Source organism: Neopsephotus bourkii, unplaced genomic scaffold, assembly GCF_033783945.1.
Source record: "Neopsephotus bourkii isolate Nb327-2 ecotype Australia unplaced genomic scaffold, CSIRO-AGI_Nbou_v1 NB_991, whole genome shotgun sequence".
NCBI classification, from domain to species: domain Eukaryota; kingdom Metazoa; phylum Chordata; class Aves; order Psittaciformes; family Psittacidae; genus Neopsephotus; species Neopsephotus bourkii.
The window spans coordinates 3,098,375-3,117,983 of record NW_026901483.1 but is presented as its reverse complement, the minus strand read 5'-3'; the positions used below and the strand labels follow the sequence as shown (position 1 = coordinate 3,117,983).

The 19,609-nt window shown below is 37.5% G+C and overlaps 1 protein-coding gene across 4 annotated transcripts in view; it reads right to left on the bottom strand.

The window, feature by feature from the left end:
* The window catches only part of DIAPH2 (diaphanous related formin 2), a 231,672-nt gene that overhangs the window by 90,553 nt on the left and 121,510 nt on the right, over positions 1-19,609 (bottom strand). For all 4 annotated transcript variants that reach the window (XM_061359689.1, XM_061359691.1, XM_061359690.1 and 1 more), the window contains one exon: positions 8,387-8,552. In XM_061359689.1, the coding sequence (XP_061215673.1) occupies positions 8,387-8,552 (166 nt within the window). The remainder of the gene's footprint in view (positions 1-8,386; positions 8,553-19,609) is intronic.

Genomic DNA, 19,609 nt, shown 5'->3' with positions numbered 1-19,609 from the left:
TAGCTGAATGCATACACTCAGATAAGAACTTAAGGATTGCTTACAAAAGGGTCTTTGTATGGGGTTTCGGGCAGGGGGGAGGAAGGGCTTGCTATATACTGCCTGTTAATAAGCACAATGTTTCACTTTTTATACTACCTCTTGGGAAATTTCGCTGGAGAAAATACTTCTTGCTCATTATTCTTTATTTTTTCATAGCTTCCTGCTAGCTAGAAACTGTTATCTTTCAGACTACATTAAAGAACTGTTAATTTTTAGGCAGAAGGGAGAAAGTGTATTCCCAGACAAATAACCAGGGACAACAATGAATACAGCCTTTCTTCTAAACCACCTCTGAATTACAAACCCAATTTATGAGTTTGAAAGCTGGGAATTTACCTCGGCTATGTACTGCATTTCATAGTAAAGCACATGTTTATTATGTATTAACTTAGGTATTGTATATTCATTGATTTACAGTATTGTAGCAAATGACCTGCTGTATTCAAAGGACATTTCAAAATAGTCATACAGAACATACCTGAGTCATGGAGCTTAAAATCTACTTTGTACCAAGTTCCAAACAAACGAATACTATAAAGAAGTAAAGGTCTTACAAGTACATTTACACTCAAGATGCTGAATCCACTGTGGTGGAAGATTTTCCTTATGAAGGCAACATAACAAATGTTTTATTTCTTGTCTGGTACAGGGCATCAATCTTATAAAATCTTGAAAGACCAGGGTACTGGTCATCCAATAACAAATGCTCTGTTTACTAATCATATGTCTTCTCATTTCAGGGAGATGTTCACTTCCTGCATCTCCTATTACAGGGTTATGGTAAAATATCCCAGCCACACAGTAACTATCAATCAATAGCCTGTGTTGATACAAAAGGGCAGTTTATTTCACAGGTCTTTTACAAGAACCCATTTCTCATACTGAGAGTTGATGAGTTACTCACATGTGCTTAAGAATTTACTTATACTAGAATGCAACCTTTTCTCCCTAAGTACATTTATAATGCAATTTAAAGATGTAATTCCTTACTCAGAGAGCTGCATTAACACAGACATGAGGAAAGCAGTCACCACTGGTAAAACTGTCTACCAGATATAAAAAAATATCACTGAAGGAAAAAGCTTCTCTGCATTTCATAACAACCATGTCCATAAATGCCTGTTACTGCCTCAAAGTTATCTGTTCTTATAGGCATTATTAAAACAATGGTTTTTAGACCCTAAATTCACCTCTAAGAATACCTGCATTAAAGGGGAACGCTAAAAAAAAAATCAACAATGTTTGCTGTATAAGAAGCTGTAAGCTGTATAAGAAAATAACATTTCCTATCTAATGCTGAAGTATGTATTTCACGCAACTTCCACAAAGCACACAAGCTGATTAGAAGGATCTTTATGTCCATTTGCAAATGTAGGCATGACGGATCTGGTGGATATTTTTAAACACATTAGCACCTAACAGAAACAAACATTCCCAAAGCGACAGAGTAAAAATATTTCAGATCATTTGATATAAACTCTGGGAGAGAGCAGGTTAAAGTGGAGAACTAAACCAGAAAAAAACAAACTGGCATCTTGCTTCAGGCAACTGATTAAGCATTATTTAATAAGAGCCAGAAACTAACTCAAAGCAAAATGTATCAGGTAGTCACTGTCTTTAAGGACAATAGAAATTTGTGTTTACTTTCAATGAAAGAAAGGACTAAATCAATAAAAACTAAGAGAACATCTCTTCTTCAAAACAATACTAAATATAAAAAGCATATTATTCTTATTCAGTGGATGCTTTTTTCTGCAAAGAGAGAGAAAAAAAGCAACCAAAAAAAACCCCACTGGTACTTCTGTTTGGATTTCTGTGCAACGATCACAAAGAAGAATAAACCTTCCCTTCCCTCCTCCCCCCTCCAGGCTTGATTTCGAATCATGTTCCACCTGCAAAGGGACTTCATGCTCAAGTGCTTTATTTAGTTCTTGTGATATGCCTTGAATACAATGAGGTTAAGAAGACAGTACAGACGTGGGAACTATGAGGACCATAAAAGGTAGAGGGGTAAAGTGATGCAAACTTTATTTTGTTGTCTTACTACACCATTGGCTCTAATTGCATTTCCTGCAAAAATAGTTAGAAAAGCCTGAGGATAAAATGGGAGCAGATAAAAAAACCACAGTTAATAAACTGTTTCTTTTACCTGCAGCTCCAGGTTGGTTCACTATATTGCAGCTTAATCAACTTAAATGGCCAACAAGGAACATTTGGTTAGATGACTGGTTCAAGGTCCTGTGAGTATATTTGGCTACTGGCCATGATATGATGAGCAGTTTTAAAGGTGTCACTTAGACTGTGAATTCCTAACCACCTGGAGCGTTTTTCCTCCTCCTAACATCACACAACAGCCACAAAAATCTCTCACATGAAGGTGGACACATGTTGATAAAAAACTAGGTACAAAAGATGGATTTGGTACTTAAGAAACTTTGGGCAGTTTTAAAGACACAAGGAGCAACAAAATGCGAGCAAAGAAGCCAGTTCCTGGGGTAACTGTCTACTGCTGGGAAGAGCGTAGAAAGTGTTCCCACTGCAATCAGTGCGTCTCACACAAAGAAACCGAAAACGATCAGCTACTGCACCATTAGCCCACACTGCTAACTTGTAATTTCCTTTACTCATCTTGTTTAGGGGTAACAGAAGAACAACTTATTTATATGGAAAATTTTGCTGGAAAATAACTTGAAGACAATGTACTGCACCCACAGGAATATCACTGTATTGCTGATACATTTCGATCAGAGGAATGAAGGATGAAAAAACAACATGACTGTTCCAACGTTTTTTCTCATAGACTCTGCATGGTCTCATTCAGCCTAACAACTTCTGAATGCTGAGACCATGTGGAGGTGCATTTATTAAATACTGTTTCTGTCCAACTTGCAAAAGGCAAGCAATTAGAAGAGATAATGCATACATATGTTTTTTAATTTCAAGGCATTATTTCCCATTTGATATATGGCACTTCCTCTAATGATCAAACTCTTTAATGTGAGTTTTCAAAGCACCAGCTGTTTGCTTAACATTAAAATAGCTCAATATGAGCATTTTAGGACAAACACATCTCCAAACATATTTTTATATAGATGCATACATACACATACAAACACACACGGGTAATTTTCTTGTGACCTGAGATGTGCTATTCAGAATATATTTCTGATTTAATTCTTGTAGATTCAGCTTTGAAAACATTCATTTAAATTCCAACTTTTTCAAATAGGTTAATTGCATTACTCTATAATGTAAGATATTAACTGCAAATGAAAGGAAGAAAAATTATCATTACAATCAATCTATTTAGATGGTATTTTCACTTTTACATAGCAGAATCTTACAGGAAACCACAGGTTAAGCAAAAGGAACTACAAGTAATAGCTCTTGTACAAAGGTAATGGAAGTCAGATGAAGACTTTCTTAGGGATTGAATTCTAAGTGCTTACAAAGGCCAATTATCTCAAACTACATACACTGTAGTTTCAATTAAAACACGATGTGTATCTGGAGCACTCATTGTTTGTAACTGACCTTCAAGTGAAACCTTCTCAAAGCACAAGTATCACCTTTCCATGGCACTGAGGAGGGGGAGCAGGGGCTGGCTGGGCTGAACAGGCATCTCAGGGAGCTCTGACACAAGCCAGAAACATAGAAAAGCAGAAGGATGGCTAAACTATGCAGGAGGAACACTGCCCAGAGAGGGAAGCAGTGAAGAAAGTGAAAGTTCAGATGGAGGTAAAACTAGGAAGAGATGTGAAAAATCAATGAGGAATGCTGCTACAGCTCCAAGAACAAAGCAAGATTGAGAAAAAGTCTGCTGCTGAATGGAGCACGGAACCTAACCTCAAAAGAGGCTGAGGTGTTCTGCACTGCCTTCCTGTCAACCTTTGCCATGACTGTTTCACAGGCAGTTCAGGCAATTGACTGATGTCATTGCAAGGCCTCTACTTCATGACGATGTTGTGGGACTCAAGGGACCTCTCCAGTGCCTGGGAAAGGCAAATATATTCTCATCTTCAAAAGAACAAGGAAAGCTTTGTGAACTACACACTATCCGGCTATTGCTTCTGTTTTCAGGGAGATCACGGAGGAATTCCTTCTAGAAGCCATTTCCAGGTACATAAAAAGCAGGAAGGACACATGAAACAGCCACATTGGATTTACCAGGGTAAACTGTGCCTGACAAACCTGACTGCCTTCTCTAATAAGACAGGCTCTGTGCATGAGGGGAAGGCAGAGGTTATCACTTAGTTTGGCTTCAGCAAAGCCTTCAATAGTCTCCCACAGTCATTGTATCTTCATACATTGAGATATTCAAATCTCATCTGGACACGGCCCCATGCAGCTCAAACTTTCACACTAGTCCTGCTTTGAGCAGGGTTTATACTCAGTGACCCCGAGTGCCTTCCTCCAACCTATTTTATGATTTGTTCCATCATCATACATGTTCACACCAGAAATGTTAGCAATAAAATCAGAAGCAACAATCCTAAAAGCTTCTGAACTTCTAAGCTACAAGTGAGTAGCAGAACAAACAAGCTTTATCGATAGACAGGCATTAGCAATAACAGAGGAGAATGGCAAACAAGTCATCAATACTTAAGAATATCTAGAACTATACTTCAGTCATTTAATAACATACTAAAACCTGTTAATGGGACCACTTAGAACAAGCCTGCAGGCATTGCAATAGTCTGAACTGGACAAATTTGAGATGCATGCTCCCGGGAATACTGGGAGCTGCTGTACATGCTCAGCCTTTTCTGACTGCATCTGAATTCTGATCAGTAGTTATGCCCCTTTTTACAGCAACTTCCACAGACTAAATGAGTTTCAGGGTCTTTTTCCTTTTGGGAAACAACTTACAAGCATCAAAATGTTCCAGAAAACTTTTTTTTTTTAAGTAGCTTTTGCTTATATGAAAAAAAACAACCACAAAAAAAGCCCCAAACCACCACAAAAGCCCCAAACAACCAAACCAACCCCACACCACCCCAAACAGCCCAAACAGTGTCCAGTGAGCATTTAATGCTTGCCCCAGGCCTTCCTCAAGTGTCTGGAAAAAATTAAATCCCTAAACAAAAGCCTTTATGCCACTAAAGTCTACAAGGCTCTGCTCTAGTGAATAAAATAAGCCAAGAAATTCCCCAAAGACCCAATTACAATTACTACCACTACCACTGTATATATCTAAACAACTGAATTGATTGCAAGTACAAATAATGCCCGAGAACTGACTGTATGCAGGTTTGTAAAAACTCCAAAAGCAGAAAGACCCCTGGTTCCTGAAACACCCTGTGGATTGTTGTGGGGAGTGAAGGTGGCAAGATTAGCATGAAAAAGAGTTTGGGAATGAGCCCTGAGGCCTTGGTGCCTGACAAGCCCTGGGGCAATGGTTGAAGGACAGGGAAGGCAAACAAGCAAGCCTTGGGAGGATGGGCCAGGATGTAGTTGTGGAGGGAATTTCAGTTGGAGGCCAGAGGATGTGGGGGTTGTGAGATGATCTGCAACACTGTGATTGGACTATTTACCTGGAGAGGTTTACAGGGGCCAGTGAGATTGAACGTTGTATTGATGTGCAGGTTGGGAAAGTAGGGAACAAGGGGATAAAAAGGGCTTGGTGGTAACAAAGAGGATTTGAGTCTGCATCAACTTGAGTCCGCCGCATGAAATGCCACAGATTGTGACCTTTGCTGGGAGAAGTTCACATCTATAATGATGCCCCCTTAACACAGAAGGCACTTAATGTCAATTAGGTAATAATACAACTATGTCTTACAGTGCATTAATTCATTAAGCATATTTACACCACAGCATGAAGGGTTTTGATGAGATGTTATCAGAACATGACACCTCATACCAGGGATTATAAGAATGTGTATGTGAGGTTACTGCGATCCTCAGTAACAAGCTGACTACTAGCTCATGACTACACAGTACCTACCAGGAAGCCCTACTCTTGATTTGTCCATAGCTACTCCTTGTATCAAAACTTTAAAAACAAAGTCCATGAAAATGGATTTAGTATATAATTGAAATATAAAAGACTAATTACATTTGAAAAGAGCAGAATTGCTGCATTCTGCTGAAAATATCCAAAACCTGCTTACTCCAAATCAAATCTAGCAGGAGGACTTAGCTACAGAGGATGTTTTAATTGTGCCAATCACTTTAATAACAGCCTCTTCTCCTCCTATTAAATAACAATAAGAATAAAACCAAGGCAAATCTGCTGTCTGATACTGGCTGTTACTGTCTAATACTCAGCAGAACACAGGTATTTGTGCACTTACATATAACAAGCAAAGTAAAGGAGGTTCTGGCAAACAAAACCCAGGTGGTATTTCTCAGTATAAATGATTAGAGTGGTTTGTACAATTCACACCACTGTTCTGTATCCACACAGAAGTATTTGCAGAAGTAAAATGCATACATATGAATCGAGCATTAACAAGAGGATTATGTGAAAATAATAATTAACAGTACTTTGCACGCTTAAATCTCACAGAATTCCTTTTGCCTTAACCAGCAATCAATACACATAGGGAAATGCGGTCAGCTAGACTGCATTTCATCTCCTTAGGAAAATGATGAGCAACACCCAATCCGTTATATCCACACAAAAACATTGAAAAGCATGAGTGTAACTGAAATCATAAGATGAAAAAATGTATCATTAATTACACATCATGTAGTTGAAAGCTCACAACACTGAGAAAAGTCAAGTCGAGTTATCACCATCCTGTTTTGAAGTCTTAAGCACAGCATTATGCTGTGAAATAAGGATCTTGTACAGTGTGACTCAGCAGCCCCCCAGCTCCTGAAATCAGCACTTCATTCCTACAGAATTACTTACAGAACCTCATTCTAAACTTGAAACAATGACAACTTCCTCTGTGCCTGGAAATACTGTACACAGCGTCGTTTCTTTTCTGCTTGTGGATCTTATGGAAAGGCCACAGAAATATTCCAGCTTCATTATGAGAAGAGTTACTGCACTTCACTTATAATACCTCACATTTCCACACCAAAAACCTGAAATACCACTTTTTTCTCCTCCTCCCCACTATTACTTTGTCACTCCAAAGCAATATATGAATCTCTTAAACATATTCTCCCTGGAAATTCAATTACAACCATTGAAGAGCAAGAGGCCATCACCCAAATCTTTAGGAAGTCAAAATGAAGGGGAAAAAATGCAAGCAACTGAAAGTATTTTCATTCTAATACACCTTCTAGAACACAAGTGCCCTCTAGCTCTTATCCCCTTCAAGGCACTTAGGTGCTGAAGGCCAGATTTTCATCACAATATTGGGACACTGCTACTCTGAAGTCTGGTTCAAGAAGTTATTACAACAGATTTTCAAATTATTTGAAAAAGTAAGCCTTGGATTTATGAGCAATTAAATGCACGGGGATATCTCATGACAACTACCCCCATTCTCGACAGATCTTCATGCAGATGTGTTGGCATACTTACTAATTATAAAAGAAATGGTGATTTGCTCATGGGCAAAAATAGAACAATTTCAGCCAATTTAAAATGCGTAGTTAAATATATTGTAATAGCTGTTTTCTAATAAAGTAAACTTGGCATGAGAATAATGTTTTGAAGCAGTTATTCCTCCATCACACTGAAACTGAAAGTCCTTTTGATTAGATGATAAATTAATCCAGCTACTGGCAATAGATGGCTCAGTGAGCCACAGCTGTATGGGAAATGGTGGTATTTCCAAGTGATGTCAATATTCTCTGGAGACACAATGTGACATTCGAGGCATCTGTTTTCCCTGTACACTTCCTATAGTGCAGCTAATTATGGCTCCCAGGCAGCCACTAGGAAAGATGACATTAAACCCATTAGAAAACTGAGCTGTTTAAAATGAAATTCTTAAATTCCTTCATAAAAAAACCCATACCCTGACATCAACCACTGTGGATGGCTGGAAATAGTAACATAAGTGTCTAAGCGAACTTCCTGAGCTCTGCCAGCAATACCGAGCTCATATTGATAGTCTCAGCCTTAGCATCACAGCAACATTAAGGCAACAGCCAGCTTGTAACACAACATCAATGTACATATAGCCATTCAGGTCTGATTTTAACATGTTTTTTCTAACTGTTCATACATCTGAACCCCATCCTCCAATTGAGTTGGCAAGTTACAAACTGGAGGATGATAGCCCTCAGTACTTAATACCTAATAATTCTGGAAACATTCATCTATTTCCTGCCATAGAATAGAACACAAAGATAACTGTGACACCAGAAATAGAAGATAATTAAAACTGGGAGATAGAAGATAAAAGAATATGTATAATGTTTAACAGACATTACTCACCAGAAACAGAGTTCTGAAGTTGCTCAGATCGCCGAAGAATTCCTCTATGCTTATTGCTTTGGGATCAAAGGTAAAGTATTCTCCCAGATTTTCATACAATTTAGTCATGTTGTTGTGCATGTTGGACAATTTCTCATATTGCTCTCGGGCACTCTCAGCAAAGCTGTAAGGTTTTGTTAAGGAAAACGATTCAAATGTAATCCAATCTAACAGTAAAAATAGTAAAGAAAACAAGGTACAAATGCAAAGGTTAGAACTGGAAAATATGCTACTGCAATTCTGCTTTCAAATAGCATTTTGATGTATTAACATGCCTGCAAGTTCATATCAACATAAGGTGGTGCCACATTTTTCCATTAAATGATTTCTTTCCAGTGATGAAGATTTCCCGTCAAACTGACTTGATAAAATTCCCAAGTATCTTGGACATTTTTGTTCTAATAAACTATTAACTGTGTGAAATACATTCTATGAAAAGACATACTGAAAATTAGGTTCTATGTTTAAGTGATGCCATGTCCCCTACATGATGTACATATATGTAAAATCTGCATTCTGCATACCTACCAGTGACAAGATTATCTAGTATGACATCCATTTTTCTTCATCTATTATTACAGATGCCTTGGCGGACTCTCAAATGCCTAGTGACATAACTCAGCTCCTACCTCAGGCTTCCTGTAGTAGATAAACTTATTTGGGGCACGCTCTCAATATGCAATTTCACAGAACTTACAAAAATGGAATATCCACCCACCTGCCCCAGTTAACTGACAAACAGCTTTGAGAAATTATTAGTAAGAAAAACACCATGCAACAGCAGAAGTCTTACTTTTTTAAAGGCCGAAGTATGGAACTCTAGAAATAAAACACAGTGATGCCATCCCAGCAGCCATCATTAAAAGTTTGACATAATCCTTTTAAACAGAAAAATGTGGCTTTTTCCCCCCCAGTTCAAAAACACATTTTTAGTATAATTCTTTGCAAATACAGGAAGGGTTCAAACTACTAAAGGAAATATTAGTTTTTCCTTGAAGCAACTAAACTTTCAATCCGCTGTGGTTGTTTATATCCACAAAGACATAAAGTCACAAATTGCTGTAAACAAACCCAGTTAGTAAGGATTAAACTAGTTCTGCTGATGGTGTATGGTAGCTGATGAAAGTGTTGTGCTGCACATATCAAAACCCAAGAACATAAGACACAAGTTATAACCCAAATTACAAAACTCATGCAGACTGACTCCCTGTGGCTTTCACTTGCAACAGATCTTTTCCACGCTGATTCTGATTATTAATACAGCAGAGTTTCTGATTCAACCTTTCCCATTACTTAAGACTTTCATTTCAAACTCTGCCTTGTATCACATTTTTAATTACCCAGTATTTCTGAGATGCCCAACTCTCTGCAACAGAAGCAACCTGGTAACTAACAAGGGGGAGATACAGAGAAATCATATGAGCCATTCATGTTTGAGTTGAGGCTAAATCCTATAATAATTCTTCAGAAAACAGTCAACAGATTGCAGAATAAAGAGGAAATTCAGGTGGATATTCCACTCATAACATTTCTCTAGTGTTGGAATACTGTTTAGTACTTTAAAGGCTGTCATTGCATGAGCTACATACAAGCATAACAAAGCTGAAATTGTCTTCCATTGAATAGAGGCCTAATATTTCACTTGGATTGTCCCACACTAACTGCAGGCTACGTAGTCATTTAAAAACTGGTTCTTAAAAGTATGATCAAAACCTTTATACAACAAAAGTTTTCCTCTTAAGAAACTTATTTTCCAAGTAATCCTTTCTTCTCCGTTAAAGCCTCAGTAGCATAAAAAGGTGCATTCCTTTGTTAGCTTGCAATGTTCACTTAGAATGGCAAAAAGTAGAAACCAGCTGGGTAATGGATCTTAACATATAAATATCAGGATTTTGAAACACTAATATCTACCTATATAATTTCATACGAGTGCAAACACAGAATAATGCCTATACTTGCAGTTTACTGTAATGACGTTTAACCTGCTTGGTTAGAATCTCAAGCTTGGACTGTGAAATTGCTCATCTTAATTAACATAAGAAAACTCGGTGCAGTTCAGTCTTCAGTGACATTTAAGTGTACAAAAGGAAATGAAAGTTTATTGGCAAGAATACATTAAGTAGGCAATAATGGCACGTAAGTGAATTATTGACCAGAGCCTCAAAATTCTAGGAAAACATGAATTACCTTAGAGTTAGCAGACTACTGTCTTGGACAAATGTCCGACCACAGGTAAAAGAAATATGAAGGTATATAACGATACAAATTATATCTGTGGTTGCCTTAAAAACAACCTCATAGAATATAAAACCAAATTAATATACTAAAACCCCCTGAAAAGTGTGAAAAAGGAAAAAACCATCCAACATTCCAGATTTGGAATCAATTCTTTGAAACAATGCTCCCAAAGTCTCCATTCAGGTTGCACATTCAACATGAGAAACAACAACAGTTAACACTGTAAAAGAAAACGAAAGAGATAACCACACAATAGTGCTACTGAAACCACTAAATATTTTGAAGTAACACTGTAGAAACATATAGCATAACTGCAACATTATTAGCTTTTATCTAGTAAGTCCCAAATTGCCAATAAGAAATACCATTAACGATGGCTTGTAAGGCAAAAGGATGTTGGTAAGACGGACATGATGAATACGAGGGGGTGAATATGTTGAGCAAAGAGAGAATGAAGTACTTTACCTAATTTGGAAGAAAAGTCAGTACTGTAGAGGCAGTATTTTCCAGTCATATAGCATGTTGTATTAACAAGGCTATACTGTCACATTCTATATGCTTCATACAATCTTCATGCTCATGAAATATTACTAACTTGAAACATCACCTTGGAACGCACTAAATCAAGTCATCGTGAAGACTTAGTCACTCTAACTCCATGCCTGCCCATGCTCTTGAATGAAAAAACAGTACTGAAATGTCAAAACTGTGCCTAAAAGAAATGCTTAATTCCAAGCACTCCCATTAATACAAATTGAAATGAGTGCTGAAATAAGTGCTGAAATGAGTGCTCAGTTAAATTATGAGTGCTCATTCCAAACATGTGAGGAAGGTTCCACTCTTATTGTGACCCAAAAACAAAAATCACAGAACTATTATGTGCAAAGATGCTTGTTCAATGACAAGAAATTACTTCAGTCACATACACACTTCTTTCATAACCATAAGAAACTACTGAGGCAAGACTCGCCTGTAAATGCTATTACTCAAAAAACAAAACCAAACAGCACCAAAATCATAACTGGCCCGCCCAAAACCCTGAACCACCACTAGGAGAGATTTTTTCATCTTCAGTACCATACCTGTCTCCCCAGATTCCACATAAAACAAGAAAAATGGATTTGTAAATCTGAATATACAGAGAGTTACTACTTCACTACCATTAGGAACTACAGCACTGCAGTGACCTAATCACCATCTGGGTAACTTTATACATGCAATCCTTACTAAAGGTTTTAATACTTCTTTGAGTAGTTTTTAGGTAAAGTTTATGTCACTTAAGCCGTTTCCTTACTGCAGAGGGCAACTACACAAAACCACTCCAAGGTTTTCTATGTGTCATGTTGTGTTAAGAGTTTAAAAACTCACAGGTGTCCTCTGAAAGTGCTCTCCTATTTCATTGGTTTTAACACACTGCCCCAAGATTAGTAACTAACTAAATCACTGCTCAGTAACTGGTACCAGAACATCAATATATGCTTTCCCATACAATCCAGTAAAATCCTCTGCACTGTACATCTCTAAAGAACTCTCCAAAGACAATTAAAGCACAAACAATTAACAACAGAAAATCTCATATCTTTCGAATTACAAAGACAGAAATAAATTCAGACCATTCACTTCCATTATTCTTAGTGATTTATTAAGTTCTGTTGCCAAATTTCAGTTATCTAATAAATAATACTTTTTCCTAACTTTTGTTACAGTTAAAGGACAGACAGGGAAACTACTACACTTCTTTATTTATTTATAAATAATTTTATTTAAGGATTTTATGTGTTTGCATCACAGCTGCTGCCAACTTCAGCTTCCATCCAGTTCTGTGGTTTGCTTGACAATGACCACCACCAGGAAGAGGGGGAAGAAACATTTAGATACCCAGAAAGATTTCCACAGTAGGAATATGAAGTGTGGTGTCAGTAGCAGAGTACAGGTAAATATTAGCACAGCTGGATAAAGCCAGCTGCAAGGACTGAAAGCATCTTTTCTGTAAGTAAATCAATCCTTTTTTACACTTTGAAATATGACCAGATAAGTGAAGTTTGCTGGCATTTCAGAGCAATGCCTAAATTAATCCACTTCATTAGGCAATCAATGGACACAAATGTTACCATGACACTATGCTACCACATTGTGTTGGAGATAAAGAATCACTAATTACCATCAATAGGAGAATTAAAGCCTTTATGTCCTTAGTAGGATCACTACCATAGTGCTTCCATGCTTTCTACTGGTTTCTTTCATGTAAACATGACAAAAAAGATGGGAGAAATGAAGGTTAAGGACCTCAAATCAGCTGGAGGGAAAAATCATCATTTCTAGCATTACCTCCGCTATGAATTTCACATAAACATATCAATTACTTAAATAACAGCCAATAAAGTACCTGAACACACAAAAAAACATCCTTGCCCCAAGGCAGCACCTATTACTGTCACAGTTACAAAGACAATTAAGGACAACACTGCCAACTTGGCATTTGTCAACAATAAATATGCCACAGTAGAAAGAACATTGGCAATTTACCTATAATAATGAGAAACGCACGGGTGTTCCAGCAGTTAGGGAGGCCCCTCCCCAGGGCACACGGTCACTATAAAAATGGATTTTAGGACAATAGAGACCAGAGTTAATGTCTTTGATACCTCCAGAAGATGAAAGAACAAAAAGAGGATTCCTGCCAGAAACTTCTGAACAGTCTCCAGAAGGATTTCATAGGCTAAAGTTGGTTTTGTCATGTCCTTCCAGCTGTTGGTTACAGGAAGCTGAAATCAGGTGAAAGCACCATTCCATTGGGAGTGTTTTTCATGTAATGCTTGATTCTCACAAGTTTATGCTGACACAAAAAACTCCATTTAAGAAAGAGGCAGCTGGCATTACGCTACAGATGGATTAACTCCTAACAGAGAACAACACCACAGGGACAGACGAAAATAAAGGCCCACTGAGACCAGAGGGGGAAGATGCTCTCATTTATAAATATACTAAACCTAAAGGAAAAGAGTCCAAGTATTTAGCATATTATATAAATTGGCACTAATGAGGAGGTAAACAATAATCAGCCTGGGGTTTTCTGGGAGTCTGGAAAGCAGAGCCATCTAACCTGCATTTGTTTAAATAGACAACCTATGTATTTTCCATCTACCTTCAGCTTTACTGACTGTATCAAGGATTCTTATTTTATTCCTTATTTGCACTGACCCTAATATTGATTGCAGACAGAAACTGTACTCAAAAGAGAGCACAGCAGCATCTAAAACAGAAACATGGCTTCGTTCTAAATCTCTATATGATTACCTTGAAATTTGTCCACACGAGCCTCCTTAGGTGCATTTCTTTTTGATTCAACAGTCAATGCAATGTGTGTTTGTTAGCTTTTACTTGCAGGTTGATAAATCTGCATTGAGAGAAAGAGGCCCATGAACTGTATCATTACACAACGATAAAGCCCTGAGCCTTAATAATCATAAATACTTCAAGACTGAAAATAGATGTCAACACCTATTCTTCATGCTTTACTAAATTTACAGCTTCACATAATTCAGAGTTTGTTAGCTATTCCAAACTCCTGAGGACTCATTTGCTGTCTGGAGACTGACAGTTTCCATCAGAATGTTGTGTCTCAGACAATACAGTTTAATTCCAAATGGCTTATTAATATTTGCATGACAAATTACAGGTTTGAAGGTTTCTCCCCTGTCCTGAGCAGAACTCTGGAATTAACACCAGCAGTACTTAAAGCAGGAGGCAATGCAGCCATGTATCATAATACCACCTTATTATTCAGGAGATACACATACACACTACAACTCCTTAGAGGACAGATACACCTGGAATACCTGGAACAGCAGCATACCAATACCTGATATTATGATAAAATTACAGCTTAGTTATTAATCAAATGCAGATGAGATACATTTTAACAGGGTCAAACCAGCCTATCCTTACTGTGTGTTCTTCTCTTTTGAAGAAACAAGTTATTTTTATTTCAATTAACTAATTGTCAAACAGCTCAATCCATAACACGTTACTATAGACACTGTGGGAAAAGTTAATAAATGTGCTGAAAAACTGCCTATTCAAAAGCTTGAAAGTAAAATCATTGGAGCCTAAAATGACATAGTTGGGGAAGAATTAATTAGGCAGAAAGAATAATGTAAGTAACTACACAACAGCTGATTGCTGTTTGTATGCCTTTATGATGTATGAGATAAAGCATATGAGAGTTGGATTAAAACACTTGGGACACCACTCATCACTGCGTGGATCATCAAACCTGCTTGTAAATTAACCTTATTCATAGGTGGCACTTGACATCCTCAGCAGTAAGGAATTAGCCACAAAAGGAAATTAAGTATCTGGCAGAGCAGGCAAGGAATCAGAAAGCAGTTTAGAAGATCCAGCTTCCATGGAAGGCTCTGCGTTTATACCTAGGGGGGCTTTAAGGGAAATTCACAACCTAATACATGTTTGGCCTCCTATGTTTCTGGGACTGAATCAAGCGTTGAGTAACAGCCAAGCTGAGCTTAAATGGGTGGCTAAGCACCGGAAATGGTTGTCCAGGGAGGCTATGGAATTTTGCAGATACTCAAAAGCCATCTGGACACAGCTCTGCAAGCCTGCTCTAGAGCAGTGGGGATGGACAAGATGACCTTCAGTGGTCCCTTGCAACCTCAACCTGTGAGGCTGGGAAATCCAAATGAGCAAGGCTTTGGTTACTCTGTTCATACATCATTTCAACTTCAAAATACAACATCTCAATTTCTTGATATATAATGCAACTTAATTCCATTAAAAAAAAATCCCAAATTCACAAGTGAGTTCTACACATCACACTTTACCCAAATGCAGCTTTTCCTACTCCAAGCATGGCAAAATTAAATCAGACTGAGAACTGCTGAAGAGAACCATGAAACATTAAGAACAAACCATTTGTCAGAATCCTCACTACGAACTATAAACAACCAGTTTTAAAACTACCTTGCTGAACAGTTCATTATTTCAACAAATCAAATGGTATTTATTATTTAAACTTGGTTTTCAATAGAGCCAAGTATTCTTATTATCGTCAGAATTTCACAAGATATTAATAATTCAGCTAGAGCAAGTATAAGGACCAAATAATTGAATTTCTGTATCTGCATGGAATTTGATTTAGCTTCCTATCTGCACTTTAGCCAACTCATTGTCTGCCTTGACAAAAAAAGAGGCAAACCCATGCTTCAAACTCATTTGTGAAAATAACGTAATCCCTTGCTGTGATCCACCTGAAATTAAAACCATCAGCAGACTGCTCGCTAATGCATTGCCATACACTGCTCATACAGCAAAACACTCCCTTCTCCCCTCCCCACTACACTTACCTATTACTAATATTAAAGAAATACACTTCAACAAGAATATTCTTGTGATGCTTTCCAAAGTGTTCTTTCAAAACTCTTGCACAGCATTTTAGAGCAGGATTCTGGCTGAAAGAACCACCAAGCAAGGCTAAAACATGTTTCCTATAGCTAAAAGAGAAAGTTTGATTCAATAGCATGATCTTTAATGAAGGATGTACCACTGCTCTTAGTTTCTAATCTCCAAGCTCATTCATAATAGAGCATTCTTTGAACTGAACTGGAGAAACGCAAACAGAACATATTAGCTGAAGACAGAAATCCAGCTTTAATAGCAATAAGTCATTTGCACTGATAGCTTTATATTCACTTGCTATCAGTATGTAAACAGATGCTAGCAACTTCATCATTCACACTAGATACATAATGTATCTCTGTGGCTGCGCAGAAGACAACACGTCTGGAGCATACACAGATAATTATGAATCACAATTATATACCTAATCTTTTCCTCCTGGTGAAAGCCTTTGAAAATATCAATAACAAAAGAATTGGCAGGAATCTTCATTGCAATACACTTATTCTACCCCAATTAGAACCCAAAGAAACCAAGACCCAAAGAAGGAGCCCCATCTCATGAGTTTACACAAAATCATTTACTTCTGAAGAGCTTCAAGACTCACTAATAAAATACCCATAAAAGCCCCATGTGAGAATTTCTCATTACAAAGCAAATAATCTCATCATTCAGCATTTAACAGAACAGCCCAGGAAAATACCCTAACAAAACAATCAAACCTAACTGCAGTAGTTCTTCCTCAGTCACTATTCAGCATTCCCTGGCCTTCATCACAGTAGTACCTGAAGAAGCCATTAGCTATTAGAATTATTTGGCACAACTGCATTCACTGTGCACAGACACGATTGCAGTGTTGGAGTTCATGAAAGTGAAGCACAGAAAGCTCATAACCAGCTGATAACACTTGCTGTCATCTGCTCCTTCTCCCTCAAGTGAAGAATCATGATTGAGTTACGTTTATTAAGATGAGGCTGACTTGTCCCTATCTGGCCATAAAACTTCCATCTTGAGAACTAGAAGAATCTGTCAATGTTGACTCACTCCTAGTTCTAAGCAATCATATCAATTCCTAATTTTCAGGAGTTCCAGCTTCTCAATAATGAAAAGACTATTCCCATTGATTCTGCACACACCACTTGACTATGCACAAGAGAGAGCTTATGTCAACATCATTTCAGTACTGCCTTTTTATTTGTACTTCTGTTAATCAGGATGCAAAGATCAGCGCTCGTTTCTTCACAGCTCCCATAGGAACTCTCCAGGCAAAAACTGATAAACAAGTGCCTGTTGTATAAAATACTCAGTCCAAGGAACAGAGCTCTACAGGCTGATTCTTAAATTGGTTTCCACTGGAACAAGTCTGCTCAAAGGCTTCCAGTGCCAGTTCAGGAATTTCCTGTGGTAGCATGAAGAAAACTTGAGAAGTAAATAAGAGCACACAGCTCCTCAGACAGAAAACATAAAAGACAGCATTTGGAAAGCCACAGATCTTGTTTATCTTCAATAACAACATTTATAACAAATGTAAAAAATCCAAATTTAGTGCTTGGTATTAACCTAAGATTGCTTAAAAAAATAAAGTTGATGACCTCAGAAGTTGAGTTTCTTCCCCCCCTAAAATACTACAAGGAAAAAAAGTCCCCCAAGTCCATACTCTCATTTTTAACAAAAGAGAGAAAAATCAAACCAGTTTCTAACAGGCTGAGAATCCCTGAAACAATAGAAACCCTTCATCCTGGCAAAACCAAACCTTTATTTCCACTCATGAAGTCACCAGAATTTTGAAGCTGCTTTTGCAAACCATGCCAAGAAGAACTGAACTGCCACTGCCTGACATGTGAACATCCTTGAAAGCAGATGGCAAAACGCCACTCCTGAAAGAGATGTGTTATTTAGCTCCATTTGTTCTGAAATGGAACTTGTGTGAGTTGTTAAAAAGAAGGAAAAATAATGTAGCAGTTGAAGAATGCAACAGATACAGGTACACATACCACTTCACACCAGCATGTATTGGTTATGCATTTCACAATCTTCCCTTGCCATCTTCAGCCTTTTAAACCTATAGCACGAACTTCAGTGTGATGATGATATGATGAGGGGGTAATTGATGGGAGTGCTAGAACAACAGATATGAGGTGACAGACAGAAGAAAGGCAAAGAGAGTCTTATAAAATTACAGAAGAATTTAAACAATTCTCCAGTCCATTATTCCACTTTGTTAATGCTTTACAGTTATCTTCCCGTACTTCTACAAAATCCATATATCTTGGCCTTGATCCTTCAAAGTCATGGATCACGTTTTTGCCTGGAATCCCATACTGAAAAGTTTGAAAGGCAGCCTCTCCCTACAGACTTCATGCAGAGGTTGTTCCAGTACCTTTTACAACAGAAATCATCTAGATCTTAAACCAAAGTGCCACAAATAAGAATAGAGTTTAAAAGAATTTGCAACCCTACAGAGAGTGGTACTTGGAGCTTTTTCAAACTCAAATCTCTCCTATGTTTTATGGTGGCACACAATTAATCACCATTCATGCATTAATTAGAAAGCAATGCAGAAGACATGATAGTCAAGAATACATCAAACAAAATGTTGCAAGAGTAATGGATTTCTAGCATAGCTTCCCTGGAGAACAATTAGATTAAAATCTCAGATGAATAAGAACAAGAAAGAAAACAGCTAAAATAAAACCAGTACAAAAAAAATGATTCTGCAAAATTTGTTTTGCATATTATATTCAAATTAATTGTGACTTTCAAATAACACAAAGCATTGACAAACCATGTTGTAACAGCATTAAAAAAATTAGATGTTGATACCTATTTCAGCAAAGCCATTGGGAAGGTAGCCGCTCCCAGAAATACTATATTACCTTTGGAACACACAATGAGATGCCTTAAACAATAATTACAGCTTTGTGCGCCCTAAATCTTTCAGAGAAACTGCAACCACATCCACTTTCCCTTTGATCATGCAGTTTTCCCTGACTTCATCTGGATTTAATTACGAGAGGTATGTTTGAGCTGTCAGCTGTACCCTGCTTCAACAAGCTTCGCTCAGTAGATCTCATGGTTACTTCATCTAGATAAAGGTTCCGAGTAAAATGTGGGGAAGAAAAGAGAAGGGTCTCCTTATATTTCTAGGTTTCCTTTAATAAAGCCAAGTCACAAACCCTCATTTTCTTGTTTGTAGAAATCTCAAAGAGTTCAGATCATGCAACGTTTCAAGAGCCCAGATGTACAAAATCAAGGAGGAAAAGCAATGATTTTGTTACCAGATAAAAGAGCATGGAATATATTTATTCAAATTGAGATTTGTTTAGTGCAAACAACTGTTGTAATGAAATGTTCACAAATTCAAGCACAAAAAGCAAGTAAAAAAATAACACTCATCTTCAGTCATCTTTGCACCTAAATAGTATTTTGAATACCAGCTGCATGCTTAAAACCACACATCATATATGATATGAGTGAAATGGTGCGCGTCCTTTCCCTCCTCTTTTCTCTCCACATATGGTTACATATTTT